The sequence below is a fragment of the Paramisgurnus dabryanus genome, chromosome 15 (genome assembly GCF_030506205.2).
Source record: "Paramisgurnus dabryanus chromosome 15, PD_genome_1.1, whole genome shotgun sequence".
Taxonomy (NCBI): Eukaryota; Metazoa; Chordata; class Actinopteri; order Cypriniformes; family Cobitidae; genus Paramisgurnus; species Paramisgurnus dabryanus.
This window is the reverse complement of record NC_133351.1, coordinates 354,000-372,916: the sequence shown is the minus strand read 5'-3', so window position 1 is coordinate 372,916 and position 18,917 is coordinate 354,000. Positions and strand designations below refer to the sequence as shown.

At 38.6% G+C, this 18,917-nt stretch overlaps 1 protein-coding gene across 3 annotated transcripts in view; it reads right to left on the bottom strand.

The window, feature by feature from the left end:
• rab3gap1 (RAB3 GTPase activating protein subunit 1) overlaps nucleotides 1-18,915 on the bottom strand; it is a 30,091-nt gene extending 11,176 nt beyond the window's left edge. For 2 of the 3 annotated variants that reach the window (XM_065252467.2, XM_065252468.2), the window contains exons 1-17: nucleotides 18,827-18,915; nucleotides 18,633-18,688; nucleotides 18,238-18,313; nucleotides 17,654-17,786; nucleotides 17,485-17,563; nucleotides 15,125-15,244; nucleotides 12,441-12,606; nucleotides 11,277-11,376; nucleotides 10,318-10,399; nucleotides 9,882-9,950; nucleotides 8,326-8,399; nucleotides 8,146-8,238; nucleotides 7,797-7,966; nucleotides 7,276-7,383; nucleotides 6,968-7,140; nucleotides 2,616-2,670; nucleotides 1,830-2,144 (exon numbers count right to left, since the gene is read on the bottom strand). In XM_065252467.2, the coding sequence (XP_065108539.1) occupies nucleotides 1,830-2,144; nucleotides 2,616-2,670; nucleotides 6,968-7,140; nucleotides 7,276-7,383; nucleotides 7,797-7,966; nucleotides 8,146-8,238; nucleotides 8,326-8,399; nucleotides 9,882-9,950; nucleotides 10,318-10,399; nucleotides 11,277-11,376; nucleotides 12,441-12,606; nucleotides 15,125-15,244; nucleotides 17,485-17,563; nucleotides 17,654-17,786; nucleotides 18,238-18,313; nucleotides 18,633-18,688; nucleotides 18,827-18,844 (1,887 nt within the window). In that variant the 5' untranslated portion in view covers nucleotides 18,845-18,915. Of the gene's footprint in view, nucleotides 1-1,829; nucleotides 2,145-2,615; nucleotides 2,671-6,967; nucleotides 7,141-7,275; nucleotides 7,384-7,796; nucleotides 7,967-8,145; nucleotides 8,239-8,325; nucleotides 8,400-9,881; nucleotides 9,951-10,317; nucleotides 10,400-11,276; nucleotides 11,377-12,440; nucleotides 12,607-15,124; nucleotides 15,245-17,484; nucleotides 17,564-17,653; nucleotides 17,787-18,237; nucleotides 18,314-18,632; nucleotides 18,689-18,826 lie in introns of those variants that run through there. The other variant, XM_065252469.1, reaches the window with a different exon arrangement.
• Between the last annotated feature and the right edge of the window lie 2 nt (nucleotides 18,916-18,917).

Sequence of the window (18,917 nt, the reverse complement as noted above, 5' to 3'; positions counted from 1 at the left end):
AAACAACAACACACTGAGTCCACAGCACAGACAGTATGCCATTGAGCTGTGGGTCTCCATCATACACACACACACACACTTACATACATGCACACACACACACACACACACACACACACACACACACACACACACACGGACACACACACAAGTCATGTGAGGATTGTAAAGGTGATAAAGAAGTATAAATAACACATTGGCACAGAACAATTCACAAACATTCAAACAGGCAGGTAGATGTTCTCCTCTTGGGTCTTACTGTGTCTTCAACACCTGCATGTGAAAAAGTAAAACAGCAGATCTCCAGCTCACAGCTCTAAACCATGAATAACTGAAGAGGGTCAGTGACGTGATTTTACTGATGTGCCGTCAGCACGTGTCTCCATCACAGATGTCTGTATATCTGATAATGTCTTATAATTAATAACTATTATAAATGCTTATAATTTCACTCTCTTCCTGAAACGCAAAAATTTGAAAAGTGCCGTGTCCCTGATTGGTCAGCTAATCTGTATGTAGTGATTGGCCTGAATACCTCTGATGTCGGCCAAAAATGTGACGCTCCTTACCATGTTTGAAATATTCGATCACAATGCAATGCTAACAGGAGTTAATTTACAGGCTGTGAGTCAGAAGCAGGAGGAATTATGATCATGTCAGGAAGTAAACGGTTGCCTACAATCTGTGTGTTTGTTGTAGTCCAAGAAAAGAGATTGACGTTGGAGACGATAAATCGAATCATTGTTTATTTTGGAGTTGGTACCTTTTGCATATTTTTAACATGAACTAATACACACTTACGTAAAAGTTCTTATGTAAAGTCGTGAATCGGACAATAGGTGCTTTTTAAAGTGAGTTGTTAGTCAATTGTCAAGTTTAAAGTACAGCTAGTAACCTGAACACATTGCACAGGCATTTATAATAAACTATATCGTCCCCTATATCGTGTTAATGTGGGAGGAGAGCCACATGTTAACAACAAACCGACAAAACATTCAACAAGATCCTGTTTGAGTGTTTTTAATTATGACCACGAGTTAATACCTTAAATTCACAGATAGTCTTGTGGCACAGAAGACAGGAAAAAATTCTAATAAGAGTACAGTTCTGTGCAGTATTGTTACTGTACCGATCAATCTTACAATTCATATTAAAGTCATTTGTTTTTAAATTGCAGCTGGAAAATAAGAAATTCAGCACATAACACACGAGTTGACTGTGTTCTGAGTGTGGGGACATGAAACCATATCAACTCAAAAGAGCAGATCAGATGGGTCAGTTATAGACTAATGGTTAAAGAGTCGGGCTTGTAATCCGAGGGTTGCTGGTTTGAGATCTGCTCACTGCTTGGGTGTGCCTGTGTGTGTGTGTGTGTGTGTGTGTGTGTGTGTGTGTGCGTGTGTGTGAGTGTGTGAGATGGGTTAAATGCAGAGGTCACATTTTGAGTATGCACTACCATAGCACATCACATCACTTTCACTCAGATGTATTTATTTATTTATTCTTAACACTATATTCATTACTAGAACCAGTTATAAACAAGTTGATCTATACACACGTTGGGGAAAGGCAAGTTTGACATTTCACCTAACTTTTATGTTTTGGACTGTGGGAGTACCCACGCAGACACAGCGAGAACCCCACACAGAAAGGCCACCTGAACACAATCTCTTTCCTACATAACATGAAGTCTTTAGCACGACAACAGCTGGTGGTCAAATAAATAAAGTAATGGTGCCACACTGTCATGCTTAGCACTAATACACAAGAGAAAACAGATGAGTACTCATACAGTACTGATAGAGGTTAATGGACTGAGGTCTACTGACCTGTGTGATGGGGATGTAAAGAGGCTCGTGTGAGTTCATCAGCGTCAGTTTTCCGTGTGGCTGTAAACGTCCCTCTGCTTTACTCTTATTGGGGGTTTTCTCAGTCTCCTCTTTCATCTCGTCCGTGTCGCTCAGGCACTCAAAGAACTCATCCTCGCTGTCGCTCCACGAGTCCCATGACTTTCCGGGTGAAACTTCCACAGATCCGACCGGCGGCCCGACGACCTCAGGCCCCGCTCGCTTCCTTTCTGTGGCCCCTTCGGTCTTCTTCCCATCATCTCTTGCTTTCTTGCGTTCGATGCAGCAGTTCAGCATCTGTGTGTGTTTGTAAGGGAGTGTTAGACTGAATACAAACATACAACTCTAAATATAAAATAATCTAGTGTGAATCAAGTCTTGGGAATCATTCATACAATTGGAGACACAGACTCATTCTTTACATTTCAGTATGAACTTTCTAAAAACATGTCTGTATAAGAATGAGCTATAGAGACAGATGATAAGTAGGATTTGTCTGTCTCTCTCTCTATCAGGTGAGCAGAGCTGAATTAAAGCAGTCATGGTAACTGATTCAAATTACAGAAGTAAAATTTGTGATTCAGACGCAGTAAATGGTTTTTGCATTATAGGAGATATAACTATCTGCTGACATTTATCTTTGAGAATTTTTAAAGACCACCTAATCTGAACTCTTCAATCGTATAACAATCTCTTTCATGACACCACAAAACCCAACCGAACGGCAACAGAAGACAACACTTAGCAGAAGAGCTTGACAGTGCTCACCTGAAGTTTCTGATGAAGAAGACAACACCTGAGATCAGGAGCACCACCCGCCAGTCTGAAAAACACAACACAGACCTACTGTTCATACTGCACAGCACAAGAGTCGCCCATATGCCAACCCACTGAAGGTTTCACTCATGTACACACAATGGCATGACATCATAGAGACGCGTGTGGCCGCAGGGGCTTAATTGTTCCTCAAGGAACGTTATCACTGAACTGCAGCTTTGTCCCTACAGACACTGAATAAACTGTGGCACCTGCACACCAGAATAAAACACCTCTTACAGGAGAAACGGTGTGTTTTCCTGAAGTATCAACAATATTCTGCACACTATTGTTTATTTGATCTGTAAGACGTACACTACTGTATCCATCAGTCAGGCTTATTGTGTTGGCCAATATTGGGGCAGATTATATTGGCATCAACTCGTAATATGTCCCTAATAGGCCTGTAGCTGCACATTTTCTAATGTCAATAATATATATTTTTTTAACTTCAAAATTCCAATAATCATTTTGATCATGTAGACAATACTGTTGGAAATGACTGGACACGTTAACTAAACCCGGGGTCATTGGAAAGCCAAGGTAAACATAAATATACATTTATGTTGGGCAGATTCTGTGTTGTATTGTAGGCTACATGACTAACCTATGATTAACTGCTAGTGAATTACTGAACGCATGCAAAAGACTTAGGGCAGAGGTCTAGTGCCCTTGAGTAATCCAGCCTGAGGGTGGCGCTCTAACGTTGATTGACAAGCTCTATAATCACATATAGAGAAGGCTGTGGAAGTATTCATGAAGATTGATATTGAATGTAAAGATAAATGGGGCAGACATACATTTACCATATGGCTCTAATGTCAGGTCAGCTTACTTTTGGGAGCTTTTCCATTGGGTGCAGTAAGTAGTACCCGATACTTTTTTTCGTACCACCTCGGTTGGGGTTCCAAGCGACCCGAGCTGATGATACCAAACGTGACGCGAAAACACTGTAGATCACTGATTGGTTTGACAGACTCGTCACTACAGCGTCATCGCTATAATGTAAATATTAGCTTTACCTTAGTGCTAGCTTGCTGTCTCGAGGAAACATGTTGTCTTCTGTGCTTTGCTAAGTTCCCAAACTCCCTTTTAGCGATAAAAAAACATCCACAGGTTGAGAATCAGGGACACCATAACAGTTTTTTCCATTCTTGCAGTTTGTGGCGGAACATTCGCGACGCGCACGTTCGCATATATGCTTAAATGCAACTTCAATGAGGCTCAACGGAGCGCCGTCGAATGACGCCACCGGTGTTTGAACAGAAATTGTCATGTGAGACCGAGGTAGTGATAAACGCGATGAGGAAACATCTATTTGTGGTGGCCAATTTTAATTTTGTGGCGTACTGATAAATAAATGAATGTATGGGAATGTACAACGGCGCTCTCACTTGTATGATGTCACAGCATTATGCAACGCAAATATTCACCTTATTTTCCACGACAACAAGGGCGGCGCCATTGCGCTCATTTTGTCAACGTACTTCCGGCTGCATATGATGAGCAGCTGAGGCAGTGGCTGAAGGCGACGCGTTTAACTTAAAAAGCTCACTCAAGCGCCTTTATGTTTGTTTCTTACCAATTTTAATGGACGGGGAGCCGACTGAGGAACACCCTAATCCCAAGTAATGGTTCGACTACGATGTTCCGGTAACTTTAAACCACGCCGGGTGTTGAAAAGGTGGTCAGTTTCAGGTAAGCTATCTTAGCTTAATGTGCTCTTCGCCTAACGTTAGATTTGTGATGTCCGTTCTACGAATAAACTTAAGATCAGTAACGTTAGTTTATAAAATGCAATTATTTTGAATGATTTTCATTGCCCACCTGTATTTTTATATTTAAGATAAGACAGCAATATATTATAGTACATTACATTCTTACAGTAGCTCACGTGATTCATACAAGTTACAGAGATTTCAGATGCTAGGAGGTCAGTTAATTTCTCATTCAGATATTGATGATAATGACCTATTAAACGACATATTATTTAACATTGAAGTTAGAGGTTGTGTGTATAATGTTACTGTCTCTTTTTAATGCATCTCTCTCTCACACACTGTTCTGTTTAAGTATGGATGTCATTTATAAATTAATTCTCATGATGCAAGTTTCTTTTAAATACTAACATAAAAATGTTTATGGTTATATTATTTTCACAGATGCATTGATGTTTAGTGATGCAATGGACAACTGTGAGGATGATATACAATCAACGTGTTCCTAAACTGTGATGCAGAAACACAATGGGAGGATCAATCCGTCTCTGAACACAACTACACTTTAAAATCACAACTCAACGTTGAAGCAACCTACATCTGATATGGGAAAACAACCTTGCAGTTTCCCGGACAGGGCTTATGCTGGTCCCAGGCTAAAATGCTTATTTGAGCTACAATAATTTAAAAACACCTTGTACTGACATACCTCAACATATTTGAGTGCCATTGTTTTGTCACAAGATGTGGTTTGTTTGTAAAAACTAAAATGTCCTAATATAATTAAGGCCTAGTCCTGTAAACCCTGTCTGAGAAACTGCTTCAATGCTTCTGCTTCATGTGTTGAGGTGTCACAAGAGTACATATCTCTGCTGAGAAACAACCATCTTTGTCAGCTTTACACAGGGTTGATATTGCATGCATTACATTCAGTCGCTAAGCACATCACCAGTACATACACATACAGCTTCCAGATAAACACTTGGGATCAGCTCCTGATGACTCTGATAAAGCTGTGTCTTAATTCATTGCAGGGTGGTCTTGCTGAAAAGTTAGTTGTTTCTTAGTCCATAGTTATTTTTATAAACCTTTACAATTTGACCTGATTTTACCTGTTGTAAAGTTACATTAAACCTTCATACAGTTTGTTATCAGATGTCATGCAGTGATATCAAACATTTACAATGTGATCTGTTGTGCATTTATATTAAACCTTTATAATGTGATCAGATATTACCTACCATGCAGTTATATTAAACCTTTACAATGTGATCAGATGTTGTGCATTTATATTAAACATTTACAATGTGATCAGATGTTACCAGTCATGCATTTATATAAAACCTTTACAATGTGATCAGATGTTGTGCAGTTATATTAAACATTTACAATGTGATCAGATGTTACCAGTCATGCATTTATATAAAACCTTTACAATGTGATCAGATATTGTGCAGTTATATTAAATCTTTACAATGTGATCAGATGTTACCTGTCATGCAGTTATATAAACCTTTACAGTGTGATCAGATATTATCTGTAAGGAATTTCTTAAACCATATGTGAGCTTTGTAGATTCCACTTAAAAGGATTTAAGTCTCCTGATTTGAAGGAATAAGTTTTGGCAAGTTTGCAAATGAATTCTATCATGGTACATTACCACATAAAAACGAAATAGATATTGGACTGGCTAAGGTGCACATTTGCTTTAAAAAAGAAGAAATCACTGTGTAAATATTGGTAAGCATAATTACTTTAATAATGCTGCTCCATCAACTCCTTCTGACACGACGAGGTAATAAAATATGTCTCATAGGTTACTTGCCGCGGCTGCTTCATATCTTCTAACCACGAGACGATTGATGGGACATTATAAGACTATCCGAGCGTCGTATCAAGTTTTCTCCGTGCTCCTAATTCAAAACATTTACAGCAGTTGCGATATTTGTCATTTAGCTAAAGTTATAGTGAACTACGAACAATCTTTTAACCACCAAACTAGCTCCCGAATGCACTGTGCCATATTAGCAGCGGAAGTCGGTTGACAAAATGCGGAAGAGCGAAGAATTGAAAAGGGGCGTGGCGGAATAAGGTGAATAACGACACGCCTATAAACCCTCCCACTACGAAGTGATACTAAACTCGAAGGAAAAGCTAACCACGCCAAAGTGAGGTGAGCTGACCCGACCCAAACTAAACTAAACCGTGGGGTACTATGCAATGGAAAAGCGCCATAAGTTAGGGGGCAGTGCGTTTCCATTTTTTTAAACTTCAGATTTACTTTGGGAAAAATAAGTGGAGCTGTTGAGCTCGAGAAGGCAGAGACTTCATCCTGTTTGGTTCAATCATTACATACAGTAGCCACCCGAGCCGTGAGCTCAGTTTCTTACTTAACAACTTAAAATAGTCTAGAAACTCAAAAACGTTGTTTGAATAACGTTATGCATTGCACTCTGCCTTCACCAGTCACGATCAAATGTAAGAAACTTTTGATATATTCAACATTGTTTGGACTCACTACATGATTCACATACTTTCAGTTGGCTTCAGATGACTTTAACATGAAGAATGAGATGAGCTCAATACCCATAGATGAGACAGTTGTTTTCCCAGCGGTATCTCATCTCCAACACAAACTCCTGCCACAGGTGAGCGACCGCTCGCACTCCCCCGTGATAGATGTTGACCAAACACATGCACAAGGCCAGACGATACGTCAGGCTGTCTGAAGGAGCCGATTTCAGCTGATTACAGAAAGCCTGTTTACAGAAAAACACAGTTACGAACCAAACCCGTCTTCACGTCAAGAGTGAATTTAAGAGCATGACGTAATGAATGACATCATCAGTAATCTGTCAGGGCTGTCCAGCAGTTACAAACGACAAGAAACTCACATAATCTTCAGAGTCTTTGTCTTTCTGAGTGTTTCTGCCAGGACTGTGCTGTGTGAATTTGACATCACCAGAATCAAGTTTATCAAGGGCTGCATCTGGGAAGAGATACTGACGGACACACGCACACACACACAACAGCGTTACATCATACAAACATGCACCATACATCATTCGATCTGTTTTAATCAGTGAAACAGACAGCTACTGCCAGGATGACTCTTTGATCAGAAATAAACATAAATGAATGTAGAAATCATCAGTATTTACGCTGGACACCTGCATATTCTCTAAAGCTGTGCAAACCTGTCTGGGATGGGATCCTTTATATACGCAATACACAACTGTAGCCCAAACCAAACATAATGAACAGCTGTAGTCCTGCCAAGTGTTTTATGAGTAGAGCGATTGTGAGGAGCAACATCCAGAAGATTCTGTTTAACTTTAGTACTGCTCGTTACGCTAACCAGTGAAACACAAGTTTCTTTTAAAGTTTACTCAAGTCTGTTATGTCAGCATCTCACCAGCAGGATTGAATTCAACACGTCGTTGCTCAGAGGCGACTCCTCGATTCGCCGGTGTCGGCGTATTCGCTTGCGTGCGCTGTGTACCATGTTGGACACAGACAGTTTGTGAATGGGCACGGCCGTTGGCTCAGTCAGTTTAGACAATGCTTGCGTGATGTCACTGTTCTCTACGGACACATTCAGGTGGGTTTGAATAAAAAAAATCCAGACACACAAACATGTACAGATTATAGATGAATAGTAATGTCAATGGTGTCTAAAAATTTACAGCAGACCAAAGCGTCAGCTGAGCCACGCTATACAACTAGAGAGAGAGATGTGGATAACCAGTGAGGTAAACACAGACCTTTCCCGTCCTCCTCGACCGAGTTCTTTCCCAGAATCTCTTCCGTGGTTTCCTTTCGACAGCACAGTTTAAAGAACTCCATGAGGAAATCCCCTGATGGACATCACAAGACATCAGACGAAACCCACAACACAAAACATCACACATCCCTCTGTAACAGTTCAAGATGCACCATCTTACCCAGCAAACATTGAGGATTCTCTGCTTTCCGCACTCTAACAGACCAATGAGGAGCTTGAAGCGGATCCAGGTCGCTGTGAGAGACAAAATCACATCAGAAACTCTGATGTTAGATTAGCAGACGGGCAGCAAAACATCTTCATGTGCTCCTAAATGCAGGAGTGCTCAATGCAAACTACTGACAAATACAAGAATGTAAAAGTCATAAGACGACAAACACCCAAACAGAGCACTGTGCGTATACGATTAACATTAATTTGATTAGCGCAGGGGTTCACAAACGTCTTACAGGAGAGAAACATTTCCCGCTGATAATTATAACAGTTGTTATTAAGCATAAACTTATTGTACACTTCACATCTAGATACTTCAGAGCAGTTTCATAGTAATAAAACACATTTCAACTTGAATCATGTTAATCAGAGGATTTAGATTTGGACAACATTTGTACTTTTTCTTAAGTAAGTTATCTTAAAAGCTTTTATAAAATCAACAGTAGCAAGACTGACTCCCAAACATAAAAGTTCATGTGAAAGTTACTTTAAGTGCTTCAACCACTGTCAATGTTATCAATAAATCCAAACTAAATATGTCAGTGTATTTTCTCAAGTGTGAAATATTTTTCCATGAACAGTTTATTTCACTTTTACAGTGAAGAGAGACTTTGTTTTTAGAGAAGCAAGTGGTTCATGACCATTTCTCTTAACTCCCAGTAGGGTTGTCCATATGACCGATCGCAAGCCTTCATGACGGTAGTTGGCATGTTGGCCTATTATAATTTTATATAATTATTTTGATTTCATTATTATCATCATCATCATAGTTTTACATTAACATTTCCGCATAACCCACATTAATGGCATCATGTAAAAGCTTCTGTTTTTTTGTCCACTAATCCAGTGGCTTGTCATACACGAGTAAAAAAATCAACAAATAAATAAATGAGTAAACGCTATATTTTTTATATATATTTTGTAAACTGCACCAGTGTTGACTTGAGTACACATCACTGTGTGACCTCTTCTTATCTACAAGTGCAAATGTTTCTTCATCTACTTCAAATTAATTTTAAAAAGCAAACCACCATATGGCCAAACGCTGAACGCAAACTCTGAGACTTGAGATAAAAACACGTCAGAAGAATTTCATCACGAAACTGAAAGGCGTAAAATCATTCGGCGTGAATAAATTTTTGCATTGATGTCATTCAGAGAGACCTGCTTTAACGCCCCCCACCTCTCATTTCCCTCCTTACACTGTTGATGGTGCTGTGTGAACAAAATTATTATGGGTAACAAGTTTCTCACGAGGTGACAAAACATGAATCTGACGCTGACATCACCTGGAGCTGTTTTTGTGCTTTATGCATATTCATGAATTGCTCAGTCTTAAAAAGAAACATCAACTTACTTGCTGTAGGGTTGGACTTGATCAAAAATACAACGCTGCTCAAAGTTAATTTGTGAAAACTTTCATTTGATCTATTTTAATAAGTTCCTTCATACAGTTTTACGTGATTAGATTGATCTACATCTTCTGTGAGTGAAAATACTTACGAATAAACGTCATTATCCACAACAATTCCCTCAGTCAGGTTGGGCCATGTTGTTGAAAGATGCAACTCACTGAAAAAGGGTAAAGAGAAACTAATCATCCTTGTAATAAAAGACATCCGAGTGGTGAGTCAGTAGTTTAAGTAGGTTAACTTCTCATTACTGTAAAAGGAAACATATCAATCCTACATGGCTATTATTGACATTATTTTACAGGTACAGTTCATCACAATTGTAGGAATACTATTTCAGCCAAATGTGTTGAACTGGAAAACATTTCTCCAGACAAAAGGAATTTCCAGCCAATATAACAGTAATCTGAAACATTACTGCATTTCCCTGTAACGTATCTTGAATATCTTTGGCCAAACAGGTGTTAAAAATCACAGCTAACATTAATGTTAATAATGAACACCGCGACCTTCGGACATAAACACACCTGATCGGATCTTCACAGGCACCAAAAGGAAGTTTGCCGAACTCCACTCCGCCCACCTCCCCGGCGAGAAGAGCGTCAAAGTCTATGATAAAATAAAAACACCCTCTTATTTTATATTAACTTTGACTTTCATTTCAGATTATGAGTGCCAAATACAAGATCAAAGTAATATATTGCGCTGAAATTAATCAACTGGGGATATACATTGAATATTATCATCTGCCTGGGTAAACATCGTCTGCACAGCTTCACACAGAGGTAAATACTCAAAAGCCCATAAATCCACTGAGTAAATGTAATACTGATGGAGATGTATGGCAGTCACACAGCTCAGTCACTCCATGGCAACAATCAAAGCTATTCAAATAGTCAAATAAAAATCTGCACACACACACACACACACACACACACACACACACACACGACCACAGAGTGTGAAATCATCAAATGCACTGAAAAACTAAAGCTGATAGTGATAGCTGATAACCGACACAATTACAAGGAAGCAAAAGTTATGAAGAGTTGATTGAAGTCCCTTTAAAGGCAATCTTGAAAATTGTTTTCTAAAAACTCATTATAAATGTATTGCTGAAACACGCCACAAAGACTGTAAATTATGTAGTACTGAATTGCAGAGTTAGATCATTAAACCACCATTTTTGTGTTCAGGATTATTTGGGCGGGGATAAAACATTGACTTGATGACACACTGGAGTCACCGCACATGGCCCCGCCCCTAACACAATCACAAGCATCCATTCAGGTTGTAGTTTGTATTTGAAAGGTGAGCGAGACGGCAGCTGTCATTTCTTTTCATTTCTTATATATAGTCTATTGCATTATGTGAAAAGAGTCGTACCAAGCATTTCACTTTGTCAAGTTGTACAGTGTATGATTGTTTATGTGACCAATAAAAATTCAAACTTGAAACAAAAGATCTGACAGATGATTGTGATGACCTGGAGGTTGCTGAGGCCACGAGCACTGCTGCCAGTCCTGCAGGACGTACGTGAAGCGGATGGCGATGCTGATGGGCGGCATCGGCGTCAGCGTGCAGCCCTGTGACATCAACAGAACTAAACTGAAGCCAAGTGCATCTTATATAAACCATCACAATTAATATGGATCATCTTTAAACATTCAGTATTGTAATCATGTTAAGATTATTCCCTCAATAAGTGCTTCACAAAGCATTTTCTAGCGTTTCACACTGTAACAGGACAGTTCACGCAAAAATTAAAATATTGCCATGATCACTCACTCACACTCATGTTGTTACAAACTTGTATAAATTTGATTTTTCTGATGAACACGAAAGAAGATATTTTGAGAAATGTTTGTAACCAAACTGTTCATGAGCCCCATTTTTATTCTTTTTAACACATTGTAAACAATTTTTATTCAATTCACATTTATTTTCTTTTAATTGTTATTTTAAATTCTCATGCATCTTTGTTTGTATTGTGTGTCTCTTATTTTTACTCCTTTTTTTCTCTTAGATTGTTTTCTCATTTCTATGTAAAGCACTCTGAATGACATCTGTGTATTAAATGTGCTATCCAAATAAAAATTGCCTTGCCATTGACTTCCATAGCATGCTTTTTCCTACAATAGAAGTGAATGGGGCTCAAGATTGTTATGGTCTTTCATATTCATTTTTGATTGAACTATCCCTTTAAGTTACATAACAGGCATCCTGCAACATAGCTAAAATAAAAGAATAATGAAAAAGCAGTAGTAAATATAATGTAGAAAAAAATAAGATAATTATTTAATATTTAAGATTGAAAAACTATTAAACAGATTCAAGTTAACAACACAATCTATTTTTCCTCAAATTTACATTTAGTTATTTAGCAGAAGTTTTTGTTTAAAGCGATTTACAAATGAGGTAAACAATAGAAACAATTAGATCAACACAAGAACAGCGATACTTAAGTGCACTAGAACTAATCTCATCAAGTCTAATACAGTATACACAGACAAGGGTTAGTAATTATTTTTTTGACAAAGAAGGTAAAGATAAAGATAGAAAAAAGAAAAGACATGATTCACATTTCTACATTGAAACTTTAAGAAAAATCAAACATCTCATCAGCCAAAACATCATAATCTACACTCACAATTTTGTTTTTGAAGATGTCCAGAAGGCCGGACAAGTGGTTGTACTGGCTTGGGACTTTACGAAGATGCACCATCTCAAAGTCAGTTCGGGCACCGGGTCCCTGGCATTCACCCGAGTACAATCTTCTCCATTTCTGCTGGATCTGTACAAACAGAGGCACCTGACTACAAACACAAAGAGGGGAACGTTTATAAAATGATCGCATGTGTGCAAATAAAGAATTAACTGTTCACTTCACTGAAAAAACAACATTCATCAGTATGTTTGTACACTGGGGTCAAACCCATGACCTTTTGGGCTGCTAACGCAATGCTCTACCAATGAACTATACAGAAGCACAGCGTGAGACACAGTCATGTTTATTATGTAAGGTCTTTACACACCACTGATATCTTATATTTCATTTCTGTTATAAAAGTTACACAATGCACCTTTAAGTACTTTTGCAGAAGACAGATGTAAGTGTGTTTCTGTATTTACTCTCTGATATCAAAACCTAAGGTTCAAATAAAGAGGATGTGAACAACTAAATCGGTTAAGAACTAAATAATATGATGTGAACGGAGACCAGCAGGGGAGCAATTTAACTCTGGTTCAGACAAGGCAAATTAACCAAGTATGAAAAGTATTGATTATGATATGAATGGTAACGGTCATTACCACCACTTTAGTCCCTCATTCACATAAAAAGAGCCAATCATCAACCGTTAAAGAGGGACTTTGTGCATGCGCAGTATGTGGCAAGTTTTGCTCAAACAAACTGGAGGCGTTGCAAATATGGCTGCGCAGCGATGCAACTTCCTTAAAAAAAACTTTGGCCGTGTTCAGACCGCCAGCGACTAGCAGAGCGACATGATCTCATTCATTTAAATTGAATCTTGTCAGTTACTGCAGTAGGTGGTACTTATTTATTTATAATAACCAGACTTAGAAACGCCTCCTAAGGGGCGATCACGGCTTTTATATTGACCAAGTCAGCTGTCTTGTCAATCAAATATTGAAGCGTAGGGGCTCTTTTGCTGTAAACCAGTTAAACTGTCATATTAGCAGAAACTTTAAAAAGAGGACGCTTGCTATGACCTTGTTTGAGAGGTGCACAAACACACAGGAGAGAGTGAGTGAGTGAGTGAGTGAGTGAGTGAGTGGAGTTCGGTTGATCCAAACAACTATAAACGTCCGTCACCATTACAAAAAGCCCGTCTCTCCCCTCATTCGATTGGACAATGGAAAGACGCGAATGACGTTGGCTGCTTTTCCGCTTTCTGCGGCAAAAACTGCAAGGCGTTTGGCGCGCATAAACAGCATGCATAACACTCACTGCCCATAGAAAATCCTTAAAAAAGGCACCTGCAACTGCCATAAACGCGTTTGGTGTGATCGACCCTTACTCTTTTCAGAGAGTTCAGAGTTAATTCGTCAATTAAGAGAAAACAATTCTATGCCAATGTTTTTCCATCAATCCATATTTCTGCTATTATCCACCAGGTGGCGCTTTTACCTAACTTATAAAACCCGTAAGCATCCCCAAGGGCCAAACAGTAAAAAAATCTCTGTATGTTTTGATCATTGTTCTGAATCTGATCTCTGCCAAAAGTCCTTATTTTTACTGAAAATGTGTCATTTTTGACAAAACCTACCCATATTTGGAAGATGATAAAAAAGAAAAAAAATGATGGTAGGATGAAACTTTTTTTGTTTGAAAGCAGAAGGTCTGTTCTTTAGTTAGTTATATTGTATGTTCATATCTTTAAAGAAGAAATTTTTCTGGAAGGAATTAAACTAAAAAATGCTGGTGCTGGCAAAGATTTTTTTTAAATGCTGGTGGGGAAAGAGCTAACGACCTCATTTAAGGAGATGAGCGACACACAGCGAGAAAGTCACTGGTGGTCTGAACGTGGAAATATTAATGACTGCAGAGACCAAACTCTGAGGCGCAGATACGTCTCTTTATTATTGATATTTATTCTTTTCTTTATTTACCTCTTATAAAGAAATGTCCCATTATTTAAATTGCTGCACACAACATACTGTATGAGCACTCGTGTTACAGAAAGACATTATAGAGGTAATGCACACTAAAACAGCTCGAAAGCGCCATCTAATGTCAGCACAGCCACAGTGCCACTGGTGATTTATTAAAGCAATAAACATGATAGATGCTCTCAAAAGAAATAAGTCAATAAAGTCAGATCTTAACACTTTCACATAGGTCTACAAATATTTATACAAAACCATTTGACTTATTCACAGAGAGTCAAAGCATCTGTCAAGACCCACCATTCATTATGTGAATATATTACACATTCCTAACAGCACAGTAACTCTCTCACATCACATCACACTACACAATAAAAAACACATGCACATAACCCATTTAAAGAGCGGCTGACAAGATCACTCCCCTTCCCACAATGCCCAATGACGCACAGGTTTCCTTCACTATCAGCGTTTCTATGAAAAATTAATTTAAATGATGAAAATCCAAAACTAAATGTGCGTTTCTCAACTCTGAAATAAAATACAAGCATGTGAATGTAAAATGATTTGCAAACACTGTAAACACTGTACAATTTGATGTTATATATGAATGTAGTAACCCAATGAAACCAGGACAATGAGGACACGAGTAACCCAGCAAAAGCTTCACAACTGACTGTAGATCAGATGTTGACTGACACTCACCAGCCTGTGTTGGCCAGAGCGATGGACACTGAGCTCAACAGCAGGTTACATTTGGACTCGCTAATAATGGCCTCACAGTTCGCCCCTGGAGAAATCACCACAAACTCACGCAAACCATACCTGCAAAACACACAGACACAGATACACACACACATATCAGTCAGTAACAGAACAGAAAGCACCTGCAAATGAAAAAGAAATAAGACGCATATGAAGAAGCAGGGCTGTCATTCAGCTACATGTTTTAGCCAAATTAGTGAATAATAACCAGAAAGTTTATTCAGGTTAAAATCTCTTGGCTCAAAACCCAGTTTGAGTCTCATGGCCTGTAGTGCCCTTGAGCAAGGCATCTTTCCCCCAGTGACACCCCGGGCACCGCAGTGATAGCTGCCCACTTGCTCTGGGTGTGTGCGTGTGTTCATGACGGGTTAAATGCAGGGGTCACGTTTCGAGAATGGGTTACCATACGTTACAAAACACTAGGACTGGGCAAAAAAAAAACATTTTTCGATTAAACTTTTTTTTAAACCATGAAATAACCTGATCCTATTTGATCAAGGAATTAATTTTTTCAGCATACATTTTTCATCTTGCATCAAAATTGTATTGTATTAACATAATGGTATGCATTTAAAAATTTAATCGATACCCAGCTCTACAAAACATATCACATTATTAATGCCCTATCCCTAAGCAATACAGTCATGGACAAAATTATTGTCACAGTTGGTAAATATGGAAAAAGAAGCCCATGAAAGTAAATCTGCATTGTCAATCCTTTAGATCTTACACTCAGGAAAAAAACACAAAAATCATACCTTTCAACCGGGTAAAACCACAAAGTGGGAAGAAGTCCCATTATGAAATTAATGTTTTTCTCCAATACATGTTGGACTCAATATTTGGCACCACTTGAACTTTTGTATCAGCGAAATATCTTTGAAGTATATTCCCATGCTAATTTATATTATTTCAATACAGCAGGGTGACTACAAACATGTAACTGTCCTTTAAAAAAATAACTTTCTACCATCAGGGAAATAATAAACAAGTTTCAATTAACTGGAAAGGTTACTAATCTGCCTGAAAACGGATGTTTGTCTATATTGGCTTAATTGGGAGGAAAATAGTTTAAGTGGCTAGGATCATCCTCTCCTAGGACAACAGCTGGAGAAATGCAGTAATTAATTGAAACTTGAGGTTTGAAAGCCTAAAAAGATCAATCAAACGGCACCTAAATCACCACAAGCTTCTTAGGAGGTTTCAAGAAATATTGAGAAAATTCAGCATATTCAGTTGTCAGACACTACTGAGACTTCAAACTGGATCATAATCTATCAATAATATAACAAAGCTACATGTTGGTTAACAGCTTAATTAAAAAAAACTTAAAAAGAGCTTCAGGTATTTGCATTACAGTATTAATAAAAAAATTGAGTACAAGATGCAGACCGCTGCAGAAGATAAAAACATGTCAACTGATGATGTCCTCCTTAGATATGGGGAGTCATGTGTCTTGACGTGATAGATCTTGTGCTAATGGTTAATATCAGCAGCAGGACTTTTTAACATCTGAAGGGATTCGATACTGGAGCAGAGTGTTCTGGCAATCCTCTTCATAGGGCTGGGACGATAAATCATGTGATTCTGTCTGCTATGCTTCTCAATGAATTACGCTGCTACATCCATAAGCCAGAGGGCGCTCTCGTACAGAAACTCAAAATGGGTCACAAAAAAAGTACCATAATACGAGCCATAATACATGAAAGAGCTATAAATAGACCTTTCTCACAACTTCCGTATTTATGACCGGAACTACGCAATCGTCGCGGAAATCTACTTCCTCCGCAGTCAAGGCAATGTAAAAAGCCGTATCTGTTCCATCAATTCCCTGTTGATGGTGAAGGTATACAGAAGTGGATTCAGGCTATCCGGCGAGAATTATAATGTGTCGTTTTAGTTAACAGTTCAGTAACAGTTAGACTCGCTCTCTACTTACCTAGAAATTTATTGACAAATTCTTCATGGAAAAAGTTTTCCTCCATTAATCGTGTCACATCAGCAAATGTAATATTTGGCAAATCCGTTAACGAAGTTTTGTAGACTCTTTGATCCATTTTAAACTTGCCCGGGTTTATGTTTTTCTAGTGTGTTGACGCTTGACAGGAAATCCGCTTACATGACGATTACGTATTTCCGGTTACTGTGAGAAAGGTCTATTGCAATTAATCGTCCCAGCTCTACTTATCACTGTGACAAACTTGAAGAGATAAGCTTAAACTAACAAAGGTCAAAGAGTCATCACTGACACAGTTTCAAACTCTCACGATCATATCATCTGACTGAAGACTCATCCTTACCATCTGACCAGACAGTGTGCTCGTGGAGGAAAGTCATTGTTCATGGACATCAGATCCTGCATACCCAGCGGACTCGCGTCTGTAAGCACAAGAGCCCATTGGATATTAGTCTGAAGCAGACGAGGTCAAGGGTCAACTGACGAGGGGTAAAGGTCAGGATCTAACACACCTTCTTCTGGTTCAATCCTGCAGTCATTCTCTGCTGACTCTTGTTTAAGATAGTGATGTGCGATGGAGAACTTAAAATCAGCAAAGTTGATCTCTTGAGACGTTTCCTCCCAGGTGCCGCTGGTATATTCACCCTGTTCAAGTCAATACTCTCAGTGAACTCTCTGACACGTTTGTTTCCTTAATTCATCTAGTTGATTATCTAGCAACTGATAGAATGACACAGTTTGTTTCCCTATGAACTAACCAGTAATATATGTAAGAGGTGCTCAAGCAGTAAGACGTTGCCAATATGGATCAAGAGGTGATGAACTAAGAACATCGGACCAAGAGAAGCTATTTACAAAACCCTAAAGGCAAAGACAATCCCGGCCAAACAACTTTCCTTAAAAAGAATTGACGTAAGATCTACCCAGAACCGTTAAACAAATGCTTCAAACTATCCCATACCAAGTTACTTTATCTACTTATTTTATTCTCGCTCATTTCTGTATCAGAGGATTTGTGGATCGTTTAAAGCTTAAAGCTTTTCTGGACATGAATGTAGATTTGTAATGATGGTTTTTGATAGATTTGAAAGACAACCTTCTCAGGATGTTTTCCAACACGACTACCGATCAGTTTCCAGTCATTCAGCACTTCTTCAACTCTGGATATAAATCTATACAGACGTAAAACAACATTTAGATTATATCAGATTCAAGACCAGTGTAAATAAATACCAACATTTGAGTCATTTCACTGAGAGAAACTGGCTCTGATGTGACAGAAAAACATCTGAAGAACATAATGACAGATAAAGAGTTACTTCCTAACACAGTAGATAGCTGCTGTCAAATCGACCTTAGCATTTCTACATCAGCGAAAACAAAAGGTTTTTACATGATAATTTTCTTAAGGCTGCGTTTTCCCAGTTTGTGTTACCTAACAAAAACGACAGAAACGTTGATGAATGTGTGTTTGTGTAAATATTTGTGTACCTTTCCCATTCAGATGCTGTAGTGAAATCTGTAATCTCAAACACTTCACACTCGGGCTGAAACACAAGCGACAGATTTCACTCGGACACTTGACTTTAAAAATCATATCAACAGGATAATAACACGCGTTCATATAACCCAAGTCATGTAAAGATACTGAAGAAGAAGAAGAAGAAGAAGAAGAAGACACTCACATCACTGTCAGCCGCCATCTTTGCGCTGTGTTTATTTCTCTCTCACGTCACTTGAAACGTCGACTGAAAATACATTTCCCAAGGTTCCTAG